This window comes from Thalassophryne amazonica, chromosome 4, assembly GCF_902500255.1.
Source record: "Thalassophryne amazonica chromosome 4, fThaAma1.1, whole genome shotgun sequence".
Taxonomy (NCBI): domain Eukaryota; kingdom Metazoa; phylum Chordata; class Actinopteri; order Batrachoidiformes; family Batrachoididae; genus Thalassophryne; species Thalassophryne amazonica.
Genome location: NC_047106.1, coordinates 792737 through 809652, shown reverse-complemented (window position 1 = coordinate 809652; position 16916 = coordinate 792737). Strand labels below are relative to the sequence as shown.

At 43.3% G+C, this 16916-nt stretch overlaps 1 protein-coding gene across 1 annotated transcript in view; it reads left to right on the top strand.

Moving 5' to 3' along the window:
• Window positions 1-11572, top strand: part of LOC117509339 (protein MB21D2) — a 59353-nt gene extending 47781 nt beyond the window's left edge. The window contains exons 2-3 of the mRNA XM_034168999.1: window positions 7761-9368; window positions 9507-11572. Of these exons, the coding sequence (XP_034024890.1) occupies window positions 7761-9025 (1265 nt within the window). The 3' untranslated portion in view covers window positions 9026-9368; window positions 9507-11572. The remainder of the gene's footprint in view (window positions 1-7760; window positions 9369-9506) is intronic.
• Window positions 11573-16916: the final 5344 nt, after the last annotated feature.

Below are 16916 nucleotides of genomic sequence, written 5' to 3'. Positions count from 1 at the left end.
CTCTATTGGGGTGATATGGTACTACGAGGTCCCTAAGATAAGACGGGACCTGATTATTCAAAACCTTATAAGTAAGAAGAAGAATTTTAAATTCTATTCTAGAATTAACAGGAAGCCAATGAAGAGAGGCCAATATGGGTGAGATATGCTCTCTCCTTCTAGTCCCCGTCAGTACTCTAGCTGCAGCATTTTGAATTAACTGAAGGCTTTTTAGGGAACTTTTAGGACAACCTGATAATAATGAATTACAATAGTCCAGCCTAGAGGAAATAAATGCATGAATTAGTTTTTCAGCATCACTCTAAGACAAGACCTTTCTGATTTTAGAGATATTGCGTAAATGCAAAAAAGCAGTCCTACATATTTGTTTAATATGCGCTTTGAATGACATATCCTGATCAAAAATGACTCCAAGATTTCTCACAGTATTACTAGAGGTCAGGGTAATGCCATCCAGAGTAAGGATCTGGTTAGACACCATGTTTCTAAGATTTGTGGGGCCAAGTACAATAACTTCAGTTTTATCTGAGTTTAAAAGCAGGAAATTAGAGGTCATCCATGTCTTTATGTCTGTAAGACAATCCTGCAGTTTAGCTAATTGGTGTGTGTCCTCTGGCTTCATGGATAGATAAAGCTGGGTATCATCTGCGTAACAATGAAAATTTAAGCAATACCGTCTAATAATACTGCCTAAGGGAAGCATGTATAAAGTAAATAAAATTGGTCCTAGCACAGAACCTTGTGGAACTCCAAAATTAACTTTAGTCTGTGAAGAAGATTCCCCATTTACATGAACAAATTGTAATCTATTAGACAAATATGATTCAAACCACCGCAGCGCAGTGCCTTTAATACCTATGGCATGCTCTAATCTCTGTAATAAAATTTTATGGTCAACAGTATCAAAAGCAGCACTGAGGTCTAACAGAACAAGCACAGAGATGAGTCCACTGTCCGAGGCCATAAGAAGATCATTTGTAACCTTCACTAATGCTGTTTCTGTACTATGATGAATTCTAAAACCTGACTGAAACTCTTCAAATAGACCATTCCTCTGCAGATGATCAGTTAGCTGTTTTACAACTACCCTTTCAAGAATTTTTGAGAGAAAAGGAAGGTTGGAGATTGGCCTATAATTAGCTAAGATAGCTGGGTCAAGTGATGGCTTTTTAAGTAATGGTTTAATTACTGCCACCTTAAAAGCCTGTGGTACATAGCCAACTAACAAAGATAGATTGATCATATTTAAGATCGAAGCATTAAATAATGGTAGGGCTTCCTTGAGCAGCCTGGTAGGAATGGGGTCTAATAAACATGTTGATGGTTTGGATGAAGTAACTAATGAGAATAACTCAGACAGAACAATCGGAGAGAAAGAGTCTAACCAAATACCGGCATCACTGAAAGCAGCCAAAGATAACGATACGTCTTTGGGATGGTTATGAGTAATTTTTTCTGTAATAGTTAAAATTTTGTTAGCAAAGAAAGTCATGAAGTCATTACTAGTTAAAGTTAATGGAATACTCAGCTCAATAGAGCTCTGACTCTTTGTCAGCCTGGCTACAGTGCTGAAAAGAAACCTGGGGTTGTTCTTATTTTCTTCAATTAGTGATGAGTAGAAAGATGTCCTAGCTTTACGGAGGGCTTTTTTATAGAGCAACAGACTCTTTTTCCAGGCTAAGTGAAGATCTTCTAAATTAGTGAGACGCCATTTCCTCTCCAACTTACGGGTTATCTGCTTTAAGCTACGAGTTTGTGAGTTATACCACGGAGTCAAATCTATCATTTTGTTCTAAAATTCTGGAAAAAGTGGTGTCACAGCAGCTCGTAGACTATCTTACTGAGAATAATCTCTTTGAGCCACTGCAGTCTGCTTTTAGAAAATATCATTCCACAGAGACGGCTCTCACTAAAGTGGTGAATGATCTTCTGCTTACAATGGATTCAGACACCACTACGCTTCTGTTGCTGTTAGATCTCAGTGCTGCGTTTGATACAGTGGATCATCATATTCTACTTGATAGGCTGGAAAATCATTTTGGGATTACTGGGAGTGCCCTTGCATGGTTGACATCATACCTGACCAGTCGTTCTTACTGTGTTTTGTACAATAACACTCTAACCTTAGTGACATGAAATTTGATAAGACTAAAATGATGGTTCTTGGTCCAGTGACATCGGCATCAATTAGACCAGTTAACGCTCAGCCTCGGCTCGTGTGTCATACATCACACTGACAAAGTGAGGAACCTTAGGGTCATTTTTAATCCTACATTGTCCTTTGACCTCCACATTAGAAATATTACGAGGACTGCTTTCTTCCACCTGCAAAACATAGTTAAGATTCATCCCATCCTGTCTATGGCTGATGCTGAGACCCTGATCCATGTGTTTGTCTCTTCTAGATTTGACTACTGCAATGTTCTATTTTCTGGTTTACCACAGTCCAGCATTAGGGCTCTCCAATAGGTTCAAAATGCTGCAGCCAGACTTTTGACAGGAAGCAGAAAGTTTGGAGACTGCTGGAGGGTCTATGCGATGCTGAGCTTCAACTGAGGTGCTGATACCCTGAGGACTGTGGGGGTTCTCCTGCCTCCAGGCTTCACTCGACTGATTTGGCCATCTTTTTAAGAAGTATTGGTCAATGCAAGACCCCTTGCGGAGCTTGCTAAGGCATTTCTTTAAGCCTTGATGGATTTTTAGGCCCCTTACTGTTGTTAATTTTGACCAGCCACAAATGCAGTTTTGCAGTTTTTGTACTGCCAGCGTTGATGGTCCATCTGTTGCGGTGCTGATTGATCTATTCATTGTCTGTTCCATTTCTTGGTCTGTCACCGTGTTATCCGTCCATGGTGGGTCATCTTCCGCCCCCGATCTCGCAGACCCTGGGGACTACTGAGGACTGCTTTGTGTCCCTAAGGTGAATAAGAAGTCTGCAGGTCACAGAGCTTTCTCTTATCGTGCCCCTGTTCTGTGGAATGATCTCCCTGTGTCAATAAAACAGTCAGATTCTGTGGAGACTTTCAAGTCCAGACTTAAGACGCACTTATTTTCCCTTTCGTATGGCTAGCATACTGGTACAGTTTTCTTTTACGCTTTTTACTCTTTTAATTCATTTTATTAGTAAACGGAGCATGCCGCGGCCTCAACTTCACCTTACTTGTGTGAAGCACCTTGAGGCAACTCTGTTGTGATTTATTGCTATATAAATGAAAATAAATTGAAATTGAAATTGTAACAAGAGAAGTCTTAACTTCAAATAACATTTTTTTATTTAACGTTTTTAACCATCAAGTAATCAAAGAAAATAGCACAGTGCTGTTTAATATTTCTAATTTAATAAATATATTTCTCAGCCACATCAGAAACATACATTACTACATGTACACATTACTTTTCATTTTATTTGTCTAAAAACAAATTTTTCTAATATAAGTTTTTAACTTCAAGATGTACAGTAATCAGAAATTAATGTTGAATTAAAACACATTTGTAATGATTTTAAGGTGGCCACGAATTTGAAAACAGAGAAAACTCCTGCCAAAACTAGGAAAACTCAGAAGTGAGTAAAGGTTGAACAAGTTGATGTATTAATGTGCCATAAATAGTCCTGTTGTTCCATTTGAATTGATACTGAGAATTATTATTGTTGAGCTCTTTGAATTGTCATTTCTTTTAGGGTGTAGTTTTCTGAACCACAATGTTTTTGAATTAAAGGCCAGTAGCACAATACAAGTTGTGTGAAAAGACTGGGGTGAAAAAATTGATCTGACCCAACAAAAAAATTAAGTTTTTTTTTTAGATTTTTTGGGGTGGGTAAATTGACCTGAAAATGCACCAGGATGCATCTGAGATCTCAAATTTTGGTGGGGGAGAACCCCCAGATCCCCTACCAGGCGCTTCCGGCCTTTGGCCGTTGCCAGTAGTTTTCAGGTTTTTTCCATGGCCCACTTTCATCACTGTCACTTGTGTGCTTGCTCTGGGGGTTGGTAAGGGTTCAAGTTCAAGTTCACGTAGTTTTATTGTCATTTCAACCATATACACAGTGAAACGAAACAACATTCCTCCAGGACCAAAGGTGCTACAAGGAATATTATTATTGTTTATCACGATAAACAATAATAAATACAGGTAAGCAGTAAAGTGTGGTTGTGACCATTTTTTATAAAATGAAAAGCATAGCAGCAGTTATTGACCATAAACATTACGCTCTTAAAAGATGAGATTGTGTGTGTGTGTGTGTGTGTGTGTGTGTGTGTGTGTGTGTGTGTTCAGTCCAGTCACTGAAATATGTGTGACTGTTCAGACCAGACTCTGGTTGTTAAGGAGTCTGATTATTTGGGGGAAGAAGCTGTTGCACAGTCTGGACGTGAGGGCCCGGATGCTTTGGTACCTTTTTCCAGACGGTAGGAGGGTGAAGAGTAAGTGTGAGGGGTGTGTGTGATCATCCACAATACTGGTTGCTTTGAGGATGCAGCCTGTGGTGTAAATGTCTGTGATGGTGGGAAGAGAGACACCGATGATCTTCTCAGCCGTCCTCACTACTCGCTGCAGGGACCTTCGATCCGATACGGTGCAGTTCCCAAACCAGGCAGTGATACAGCTGCTGAGGATGCTCTCGATGGTTCTTCTGCAGAATGTGGTGAGGATGGGAGGTGGGAGATGTGCCTTCTTCAGCCTTCGCAGGAAGTAGAGACGCTGCTGGGCTTTCTTGGTTATGGTGCTGGTGTTGAGGGTCCAGGTGAGATCCTCTGCCAGGTGAACTCCAAGAAACTTGGTGTTCTTGACGATCTCCACAGCAGAGCTGTCGATGTGCAGTGGAGAGTGATCACGCCTTGTCCTTCTGAAGTCAACAACCATCTCTTTGGTCTTGTCTATGTTCGGAGACAGGTTGTTGGTTCTGCACCAGTCCATTATCCGTAGCACTTCCTCTCTGTATGCTGACTCGTCATTCTTGCTGATGAGACCCACCACAGTCGTATCATCTGCAAACTTGATGATGTAGTTTGAGCTGTGCATTGCTGCATAGTCATGAGTCAGCAAAGTGAACAGCAGTGGACTGAGCACACAGCCCTGGGGGGGGGGGGGGGGGGGGGGGGGCAGTACTCAGCATGGTGGTGCTGGAGGTGTTATGTCCGATCCGAACTGACTGAGGTCTTCCAGTCAGGAAGTCCAGGATCCAGTTACAGAGGGAAGTGTTCAGGCCCAATAGGTTCAGCTTCCTGATCAGGTGCTGAGGAATGATTGTGTTGAATACTGAACTAAAGTCAGTGAACAGCATTCGAACATAAGTGTCTCTATTGTCCAGATGGGTGAGCGCCAGGTGAAGGGTGGTGGATATGGCTTCGTCCGTTGAGCGGTTGGGACGGTACGCAAACTGCAGAGGGTCTAGTGAAGGAGGCAGCAGGGTGGTGGTTGCCTTGAGACACGTTGGGGTGGTGGCACTGCTCAGGGAGATGTTGAAGATGTCAGTGCAGACATCTGTTAGCTGGTCTGTACATTCCCTGAGCACGCTACCAGGAATGTTGTCTGGTCCAGCAGCTTTCCGTGGGTCAACTCTGCGTAGAGTTTTCCTCACGTCAGCTGCTGTAAGGCACAACACCTGGTCGTGAGGTGGAGGGGTGGTCTTCCTCACTGCCCCACTGTTCTGTGTCTTGAACAGAGCGTAGAAGTCATTCAGCGCATCTGGAACGGAGGCATCACTGTCACAGGCAGGTGGTGTGGGAGAGCTGGTTGAGTTGGCTTTGTTGTTAGCCTAGCACGAACTCCAGCCTGCTTGCCACGCTTCTGTAGTCGCGCGCACTGCTTGCGGTGCCCCCTCTGTCGGCCGCCAGCTCCAGTTGAGGCTGCGGTCTGGGGGGGTTGGGGGTCTGGTTGGGGGGTCTGGTTGCCGTAGTAGTCCTGTCTCCTTACGGTGTTGCTTATTTGTTTTCGGTGGTGCAGCAGTGTCTGTTGGTCGTACACATGGACACAGGTGGTTCTTATGTCCATGTGCCAAAGAACGTGAGGAAAAACACACGTAAATAAACAAAACACCATTTTGTATCCGGAGCGGCCGCTGCAAGCTACTGCCGCGCCGCCATCTTGTAGCAGGTTAGAGTTAGGGTTAGGGTTAGAGTTCACCCTTAGCCCTTACTTGTGTGAAGCTCCCTGAGGCAGCTTTGTTGTGATTTGGGGCTATATAAATAAATAAATTGAATTGAATTGGCCAATAAGGCAGCACAGTCTCATTTGAGGGAGGACGTTAAAGGGATAAAATATGACACATATGATGCAGTTTCTCTACTTCCAGGAGAAAAAACAGCACTTTTTCAGATTTTTAAAAATTAATTAACTAATTTATTTATTTTGGGCAAATTACACACAAAGTGAAAATGCAAAGAAAATGTGACGATGCCGTGGAGAGTGGACATGTGTAGCAGTTTGTTTATGACCTGGAGCTCAAACATGTCAAGGTGGTTTGCAGGTGAGAGAACGCAGCTACTCTGGTTAGCTGCGTTGGCTAACACTTAATGACACGACCTCTCACATTCACCTCGTCTTCCCTTCTCCACTGGGAACTGAAAAAACCTGCACTTTTCAAGATTGCTTCGGTGATTGCAGTCGAAAACAAAACAGTACACCATTTTCCCATTTAAAGTTCTACTATGTATATATTGTGCAACAGGATCATCTGTCCTCATAAGTGGTCAAATCCTGCAATATCACGCAGGGTTCAAACGAGACTGCGCTGCCCTATGAACTTTTAATTCTTAAGAATGTTAAACATTGTAATTCATCCATCCATCCATTTTCTTCCGCTTTATCTGGAGTCGGGTCGCGGGGGCAGCAGCTCAAGCAAAGCCAATTCAAATTCGGAAAAAATAAATGAATAAATAAAATACGAGGGCTGTCAATAAAGTATAGGTCCTTTTTATTTTTTTCAAAAACTATATGGATTTCATTCATATGTTTTTACGTCAGACATGCTTGAACCCTCGTGCGCATGTGTGAGTTTTTCCACACCTGTCGGTGACGTCATTCGCCTGTGAGCACTCCTTGTGGGAGGAGTCGTCCAGCCCCTCGTCGGAATTCCTTTGTCTGAGAAGTTGCTGAGAGACTGGCGCTTTGTTTGATCAAAATTTTTTCTAAACCTGTGAGACACATCGAAGTGGACACGGTTCGAAAAATTAAGCTGGTTTTCGGTGAAACTTTTAACGGCTGATGAGAGATTTTGAGGTGATACTGTCGCTTTAAGGACTTCCCACGGTGCGAGACGTCGCACAGCGCTCTCAGGCGCCGTCGTCAGCCTGTTTCAAGCTGAAAACCTCCACATTTCAGGCTCTATTGATCCAGGACGTCGTGAGAGAACAGAGAAGTTTTAGAAGAAGTCGGTTTCAGCATTTTATCCGGATATTCCACTGTTAAAGGAGATTTTTTTAATGAAAGACGTGCAGACGGGTCCGCGCGTCGGGATGCAGCCGGCGCGGTGCGGCGGCACAGGAAAAACACCTCCGTGTTGATAACCATTTGTAAAATCCAGGCGGCTTTTGATGGCTTTCAGTGGAGTGAGTATATGAGAAATTGTTTAACAGCTGGACATGTTCCAACTTGTCCTTAAGGCTTCCAACGGAAGTGTTTTTCCTGTGGCGGAGTGTCGTGACGGCTGTGATGGGCCAGTCCTACACGCCGCTCTGTGTAACACCTGATGTTAAGTACAAAACGAAACCAGTTCATCTTGTTATGTTACTGATTGTGGTCTTTCTCCCTTTGTGCACCAGGAATGGTTCAGAAACTGGATCAGAAACTTCCGGTGGCTAACGAGTACCTTCTCCTGTCAGGAGGCGTTCGAGAGGGCGTGGTGGACATGGATCTGGACGAGCTGAGTGTTTACGCCCGTGGCACGGATTATGACATGGACTTCACCCTGCTGGTGCCGGCGCTCAAACTCCACGACCGCAACCAGCCAGTGACCCTGGACATGAGGCATTCTGCACTGGGACACTCCTGGCTCAGCCTCCGTCTCTTTGATGAAGGGACCATCAACAAGTGGAAAGACTGCTGCACCATCGTCGACCACATCAGCGGAACCACGAACTACTTCTTCTCTCCAACGCTGGTGGCTGACTGGTTTTATCAGTCCATCTCCCTGGTACTCCTAGAGGTCCAGAAGAAGCCCCAGAGAGGGATGCCCAAGGTGGAGAAGGTGGAGCGCAATGGCACCATCATTTCAGTCATCCTGGGCGTGGGCAGCAGTCGGATGCTGTATGACATCATTCCCGTGGTGTCCTTTAAAGGCTGGCCGGCCGTAGCTCAGAGCTGGCTGATGGAGAACCACTTCTGGGACGGGAAGATCACAGAGGAGGAGGTGATCAGCGGCTTCTACCTCGTTCCTGCGTGCTCCTACAAAGGCCGTAAGGAGAACGAGTGGCGGCTGTCATTTGCGCGCAGCGAGGTGCAGTTGAAGAAGTGCATCTCGTCCAGCCTGATGCAGGCGTATCAGGCGTGTAAGGCCATCATTATTAAACTGCTGTCCCGCCCCAAAGCCATCAGCCCCTACCACCTCCGCAGCATCATGCTGTGGGCCTGTGACCGCCTCCCCGCCAACTACCTGGCACAAGATGATTTCTCCGCCTACTTCCTGCTGGGCTTGATCGATGACCTGCAGCACTGCCTTGTCAATAAGATGTGTCCCAACTACTTCATCCCACAGTGCAACATGCTGGAGCACCTGTCTGACGAAACCGCCATGCTGCACGCTCGCAAGCTCTCCTCAGTGCGCTCCGACCCGGCTGAGCACCTCCGCACCACCATTGAGCACGCCAAGGCGGCCAACAGGCTGACTGTGGAACTCCAGTGGCGAGGCAGCTCCAGCAACCTGCTGTCGCCGCAGTCCGACGCCGGCGGTGACAACCAGCCAGACGACCGTTTGGCCAAAAAGCTGCAGCAGCTGGTAACGGAGAATCCTGGGAAATCCATTTCAGTCTTCATCAACCCGGATGATGTCACGCGGCCACACTTTCGCATTGATGATAAGTTTTTCTGAAACTCCGCCTCCTTCCCCTCTGTTTGTCTCCAGACCTCTACGGAGGGAAAACAGTGTCAGAACGATCCAACTTTAAATCTGATCTGAAATCTCTCGTCACTGGCCCGGTAACGCTGCTCGTGCACGTTTAAATGGACAATTGTGCATATTTTGTCCATTTAAACGTGCACTGGCGACGTTGTCTCGTCATTGTTTCCGGCTGCTTCTTCTTCTTGTGAAGTTGTGGATTCAGCTGTTTTTGGTGGGAACAGCCTGAATGTTTAAAATCTGATTATTTTGTTTCTTTATTGTAACTTTCCTTCTTGGTGTTGCCAGATTGGCTGATGTGGATTTGCTTTCTGAGGTGAGTTTTCCTTCCTCGTTTCGGGAGTGTTTGCTGGTTGTGCTGTTTTTATTTTTCTCGCTGACCCACATTCTTCACACTGTGTTTCTACCTGCTGACGGCCTTTTAACACTCTACCTTCTCTTTTGCCCACTGAAGGACAAACTTCACCTGCACTAATGGAGACAAACTCCTGGACGAATGTCTATGCTGCAGTTTGGAGAATGTAGCCTCATTTTTTATGACGTGTCGTTGTACTCTTGAGCAAATGGCAAGCAGAGACTCTGAGCTTTTGATTCACTCTGATTGGATGACTCACACCGCATAGTAACCACGCCCACACGGTCTTGTTTGGTGACAAATCATGTTGCAGTGTGAGGGATTAGCCTGCAGGGGGCAGTGATGTAACACCTTGAAAACAAGTGAAACAAATCACCTAAAAATCACACGAACAAACGTAACAAGCAAAGCTGCACATTTTCAGAATGTGATTGAAAGATATTTGAAATGTGTTCTCCAGGTTGGTCCAAATCTTAAAACTGGAATAATTCAAGTAAACACACAGACAAAAACAGACGGGGTCACAAATGGAAACAACTGTTCTCTGCAGCCACTGAGTGCAGCAGGTGGGTTCCCTGAGGAACTGGTCCCGTCTGCTCAAAGCTGTCAGTCAGGCTCTGTGGCTGCGCAGAAAGCCTGCCCCCTCTTGGCCCTTTCTGGAATGTCTCTCTAATCCGAGCAGCCAGGAGTTTTATGTCTTAAATACACAAAAACTGATTAGGTTTTCTTCTAACTTGTTGATAAAAGTCGATTCTTTTGACTCGTGGAAGAATTCAAAAAAATAAAAATGTTCAGTCAATGAAAGAAAATTTTTCAAGTTTTCAAGTTTTATATCACTAACAGATCCAGATTCTACAGGGCCCTTCAGACCTAACACATTCAGTCAGAGTCTGATCTGGATGCTAATACAGATTCAGAGTCAGATTCTAATAGAGTCTGATCCAGATTCAGAGCCAGATTCTATTAGGGAACCGCAGTCTCGTTTAGGGTGGGGGAGAAAGGCATTAAATAACACACAAGCTCAGATCCCGATTCTAATACAGAGTCTGATCCAGATTCTAATATAGACTCGAATCCCGATTCTAATACAGAGTCTGATCCAGTTTCTAATACAGACTCAGATCTCGATTCTATTACAGAGTCTGATCCAGATTCTAATATAGACTCGGATCCTGATTAAGAGCCAGATTGTAATAGGGAACCGCAGTCTCGTTTCGGGGTGGGGAAGAAAGGCATTAAATGACACATGAGCAAATGACGTACTTCCGGGGACAGCCCCAGGATTATTATTCACATTAAATCTCCCTAAAACGTAACCGACACGACCTCCCATGTGCCTCATCTTCCCGTCTCCACTGGGAAGCAGAAAAACTGCACTTTTCGCAACTGCTTCAGTGGTTGCAGCTGAAAACAAAACAGTGCACCATCTTTCTGTTATAAGTGATGCTGTGCTTGTGCACGCTGTCCCCACAGGTGGTCAGATCCCATGATATCACACAGGGGGTCAAACCAGACTGCGCTGCCCCATACAGGGTCTGATCCAGATTCTAATACAGAGTCTGATCCTGATTGTAATACAGACTCTGATCCCGATTCTAATACAGACTCAGATCCCGATTCTAATACAGAGTGTGATCCCGCTTGTAATACAGACTCTGATCCCTATTCTAATACAGACTAAGATCCTGATTATAATACAGTGTCTGATCCAGATTCTAATACAGAGTGTAATACAGACTTAGATCCCAATTCTAAAACAGAGCCTGATCCCTATTCTAATAGAGATTCAGATTCCAATTCTAAAACAGAGCCTGATCCTAATTCTAATACAGAGTCTGATCCAGATTGTAATACAGACTCAGATCCCGATTCTAATACAGAGTCTGATCTGGATTCCAGAACATCTGTGACGTGATATATGATTGACAGTCAGTTTTGAGAACAAATGAACTAAATCATCCGGAATGGAACCACGGGATTGGTGGTGAATCAGGTTTCATGGCCTTTGAGATGAACTTGTTGAGACGGGTGGCAGTGATCACATGACCTCCAGGGCACTTACTTTCTGTCCGCAGTACGTCCAAATGAATGGTGGGTTGTTGTTTTTTGTTTGTTTTTAACTGGGGATTAGTTCCTGAGGCCTGGGTACAAGTTTCACTTTGAGAATTAAACTTACTGAATGTTTCTAACGTTGTCTTAGAGGATCATTAGAAAGTGATGAAACAGGAAGACCACTGCTCATGCTTTTGCTCTCAAACACATTTTTCAAATGTTGGTTGTAATTTTGTTTCAGTTTGAAAATTCTATTCAGGAGTTGCGAGTGTAAATGAGCAGAAACCAGTTTCAGAGCCAGAATTGTGAATTGTTCTTCTGGTGGATTTTGTCCTTTGGGAGATCTTGATCTCCGAAGGTCTTGGACTGTAAATAGATGAACTGACACCATGGCCCCATTGCACCAAAGGAGGATAAGGGATTACGCTGGGATATTGTGGTTATCCTGGCTCTGTTTATCCGTGATCCGGTTGCACAAAAGCAGGAAAGTGGGATATGTTTTGACATAAGACACTGTGGAGATGTAGTCTGTGGAGCTGCCCCAGACCAGGATCTAACCCAAAACACGAATCACTGCAAACTATGAATTACAAAATGTGAATACTGAAAAATTATCTGACAACACGTGAACGCACACCTCGCAAAATGTGAATTTCTTCATGATTTGGTGTGCCGTATGTGCTTGGCTGAGGAGCCAGTGGAGCAGCCACCGTCTGTGGGGTGATGACTGCACACATACATATATGTATGTATTCTGTAAGTAAGTCACGTTTATTTGAAATGGGACAGTCCATATTAATGAACATAGTTACATGTAAATATGCCGGATTATAGCAGGATGCTAATTTCCATCCGTAGTCCCAGTAACATAGAAACAGACTAAGACCACACAACATACCAAAACAAATCAGTCATGACAGAAAACAATTAAAACCGAACATACATACAAGTATTTACAAATTCAAAGTGGCAACAATTGATCGTTAATAAGCAGCCGACAGGTGGAGGAACCGAAAGAGTTTTATGATGATGGGTGTTGAGGTGCAAAAGTACTGTATTAAAGTGACAAGTGCTACGTGCACAGTGCTTCAGTGCCTGGTTGTAATTGCGTATTACAGTACTGGGTTGTACTGCACGTTGCCCAATACACTCATTTGCATGTGCACAAGTGTAAATATTGCACAGGGTGTCATACTCAAGTTTATTGTGTAAAGAGTACTAAACCGTTTAATAACATCAAGTACACAAGGACATTGTGTACATATAACTGAACCAAAAAAACTCGAGTGGTGCCTCCACAGTTTGGCTCCAGATGGTTACATGTCTGATTTGTCAGTAACCAAACTTTCAACTGTCCTTTGAAGGTTCTGAAAGTGGTGTTCTCTCTGATTGTGACTGGGAGGTTGTTCCAAGCTTGTCCACCTTTAATGGATGACCAAAGGTGGTCCTTCTACGAGGTCTGTGAGAAAACTATCCGACCTTTTTATTTTTTTCAAAAACTATATGGATTTGAATCACGTGTGATTGCATCAGCCAAGCTTAAACCTTCGTGCGCATGCGTGAGTTTTTTCACGCCTGTCAGTTGCGTCATTCGCCTGTGGGCAGGCTTTGAGTGAGCACTGGTCCACCCCCCTCGTCGGATTTTCATTGTCAGGGAAATGGCTGAGTGATTGGAGCAGCGCTGAATCAAATTTTTCCAGAAACTGTGAGAGACAGCCAGGTGGAAACCATTCGGGAGATTCAGACGGCTTTCGGTGGCTTTTCAGTTGAGTGAGTATCTGAGAAATTGTGTAACAGCTGGGCATGTCACAACTTGTCCTGTGAGACTTCCAACACGGAGGTGTTTTTTGTTCTCTGCCATTGCGGCTCCGTCCCGACGCGCAAATTCCTCCACACGTCTTTCATTACAAAATCTCCTGTAACAGTGGAATGTGCCGCAAAAGTGCTGATGTCCACCTCTTCTGCAATTTCTCTGGTAGTCAGACGACGTCCCGGATCAACACAGCCTTCACTTTGGAAATGATCTGGTTGTTTCAGCCTGTCGATGGCCACTCAAAGCGCGGCGCGCCCTGTGCCGCTGTGGGCCGTCTTTAATCCAGTTGTAATGATCCTTAATCTGTGTGACGCCCAGAGTATCTTCACCGAAAGCCGTCTGAATCTTCTGAATGGTTTCCACCTGGCTGTCTCTCACAGTTTCTGGAAAAATTTGATTCAGCGCTGCTGCAATCGCTCAGCCATTTCCCTGACAATGAAAATCTGACGAGGGGGGTGGACCAGTGCTCACTCAAAGCCTGCCCACAGGCGAATGATGCAGCCGACAGGCGTGAAAAAACTCACGCATGCGCACGAAGGTTCAAGCTTGGCTGATGCAAGCGCACATGATTCAAATCCATATAGTTTTTAAAAAAATAAAAAGGTTGGATAGGTTTCTAACAGACCTCGTATGAGTCAACTCACAGTCGCCTCTTGTGTCAGATCTTGTACCCTGTGAATCTTTTTATGTGGATGAATTCTTTAACAGGAGTTGGTCCATGTAAACATTTATGTATGAAGCAGGCATATTTGAATACCTTCAGATTTTCGAAGTCCAGGAACTTCTGCTTTTCCAGAACCTTAGAGTGATGATAAGAATTAGATTGTCTATCATATATCTTAACTGCTCTGTTATACAGCTGCTCTATGGATTTTAATACCGAGGTGGCTGCAAATGTCCAGTTAGTTAAACAGTAGTCAATATGTGAGAAAACCACGCAAAACAGATACGTTTTGGCTATTCTATAATAGCCAAGTAGCGTCTGCGTGTGTTTGGCTTTGATCATGTAAAACCCCGGAGAGCTGACATTTGCCTTTTAGTATGTTTATGTATTTTGGGTCAAGGATGAATGGCACTAAAACAGAACAGTGATTGGACTAATAGTTTTAGAAAAGCTACAGATATTAGCTAACTTTGCTAATTATATTTTGGACTCACACACCATTCCAGCAGGGGGCAGTAAATCATCTTTATATTAAAAGCGTGAGTGTAAGTGGATATAATTGTAAAAATACATGGATAACACAACAAAGTGAAAATGCTTATTTCCATTGTGGTCCATTAAAAAAAAAAAAAAACACTACATACCCTGGCAGATTATTTTTTTGGGGTGGTGGGCGTCATTTTTCAGAGAATATGAATGGTTACACAAAACCCTTTTGTTCCCTCATGACTTGTGGTTGAGTGAAGCCATTTATTGTCAAACAGCTGTGTTTACTCTTTTTTTTAAGTCATAATGACAACAGAAATGACCCTGATCAAAAGTTTCCGTCCCCCTGTTCTTCACCCCGTATGTTTAACATCACTGACAGCTTGGAGTCTTTTGTGGTCGTTGTGGCTCTCTGATGGTGAAGCTGCCACTGAATATGTCTTAGACTCTATTTCCATCAGTTATGAAGAAATACAAACAGTATGACACTCTGTGGTAAATCTGTGTGGAGTAGACAGTTCACAAAAACTGTTGGAGAACAGTGAGGGAAGCCACCAATTATACAGCTTCATGATGAAGTGGTACAGAGGAGCATTTTCTTAAAAAGAAGACCTGACAGTTTAGCTACAAATTACCAGAAGGTACATCTGAGATGTAAGCCTGGATTTGATCTGTTTTGGTGAAAGAAAATCCTTCTCCACTCAATTATAGGGATGGGTATTGATAAGATTTTATTGATATGGATGACATCATTGATTCCGCTTATTGATCCGATTCCTTATCGATTCCCTTATTGATACCTCTTGTGAATTTTCTGTGTACTAAAATAAGTAGACTTTACAGGTTTTCTATGTCAACAACATTTTAAATTGGTCACTGGATCCTTGATCTCTGGACATAAATAAAAATAAATAAAATCTGTAGTTTTTGTCAAAAGCATTTCCTTTCAGACATTTTGGCATGAATGTCTCTCCGTACCTCTGAGCTGAGCTCAGCCAGCTGCTGCACGTCAGCACAGGACGTCTCATTTTGGGAGGAAAAAACGTTTTGATCGATTGCAGTTTGTTTGTATTACAACATTTGGAAAGAGGTGACATTTGATTTAAACGGCGTTTCACTTTGAAGTTATTAATTCTGACTGGACGCTATCGTTCTAACTTGACTTGGCAGAGAGCCGCACAGCAAGACACGAGTCCCAATTACCGACTTTAATCTGCACAAAAGTGACTCACGATTTCACATATTCAGGGATGAAAGTGGTGAAAAACAAAAAAAGCTGAAACCCAAAATTACCCCCCAACACCACCCACATGAAAATGTTTGAGTTCTAGAAGCTCTGAAATGCAATCTGGGACTATTCCAGACAATAAACTGCAGTGAGTGCAGCATCCATTTAGTGAGAAAAAAAAAATACAACTTTCCTTATTCAGATTCATTCCAGTAGTATTCTGCTTGGCAGAATAGTACTAATAGTTTGGCAGATAGTTCTGGAGGAAAACACTGAAGAAATTAACACATTGAAAATACGGTTTGACCGAAACAAACTGTCATTAAACTTAAATAAAACGGATGAAGTGGAGGTGTAAGAGACACTAGGTGTTCACAGGAAACACTTATGTTCATTGTTACATGGTTTTATCTTTTCTGTTGTGTTTTGTTTTGTCAGGTTCTTTTTGTCTCTTTCTCTAAAATTTTATTGTAGTATTATGATTTATTATTACTATTATTGTTGTTGTTGCTATTATTATTAATATATAAATTTAAAAAATATTACAATTTGTAATACATTTGACTCTTTTGCGGCAACAAATGCTGAGCCATTAATTATACAGAAAACAAATGCACACAAACGTGCTGAGATGTGAACAGCTTAATGCTAACTTTAACAATGAAAATGCCATAGACATGCTAACACATTAGCATCTATCTAAAATGCATCTATCAACTGTTTCAGAAGACCATAACAGGTTGGTTGAACATTAAAAAGGTAAATATTCCTCACAGACATATGCTCTTCAGGGTTTTAGTGGGGAAAAATTAAGATGAAGCGAAATAAAACAAAGAACCAATGACGCAGCAGATCGAAGCACTGCTTCATTGGTTCAAGGTTCAAAGTAAAGCTGCGCTGCAGAAACGGTTGATTACAGACCCGCTTCAGGGTCTGTAATCAACGTAGAGACATGATCATTTTCCCGACAAACACCCCCAAAAACAACAGCCGCTCTGAAGGACTGATAAGGGAATCGTTAAGCAAAAAGGCTGTTGATGTCGGTGGATGGAATAATTTCATTACGATACCCGAAAAGAACCGGTTCCTGATACCCATCCCTACTCCACGTTGAAGAGTTGTGATGAAAAATGCAAAGCATGCACTGTGCATGATTTCTCCAGTCACAGCCACAGAAGCCTGTAACTTCTGGGTTGTCTGGGTGTCTTGGTGGCTTTCCTCACTCTTCTCCAACAGTTTTTGAGAGCTTTCTACTCCACACAGATT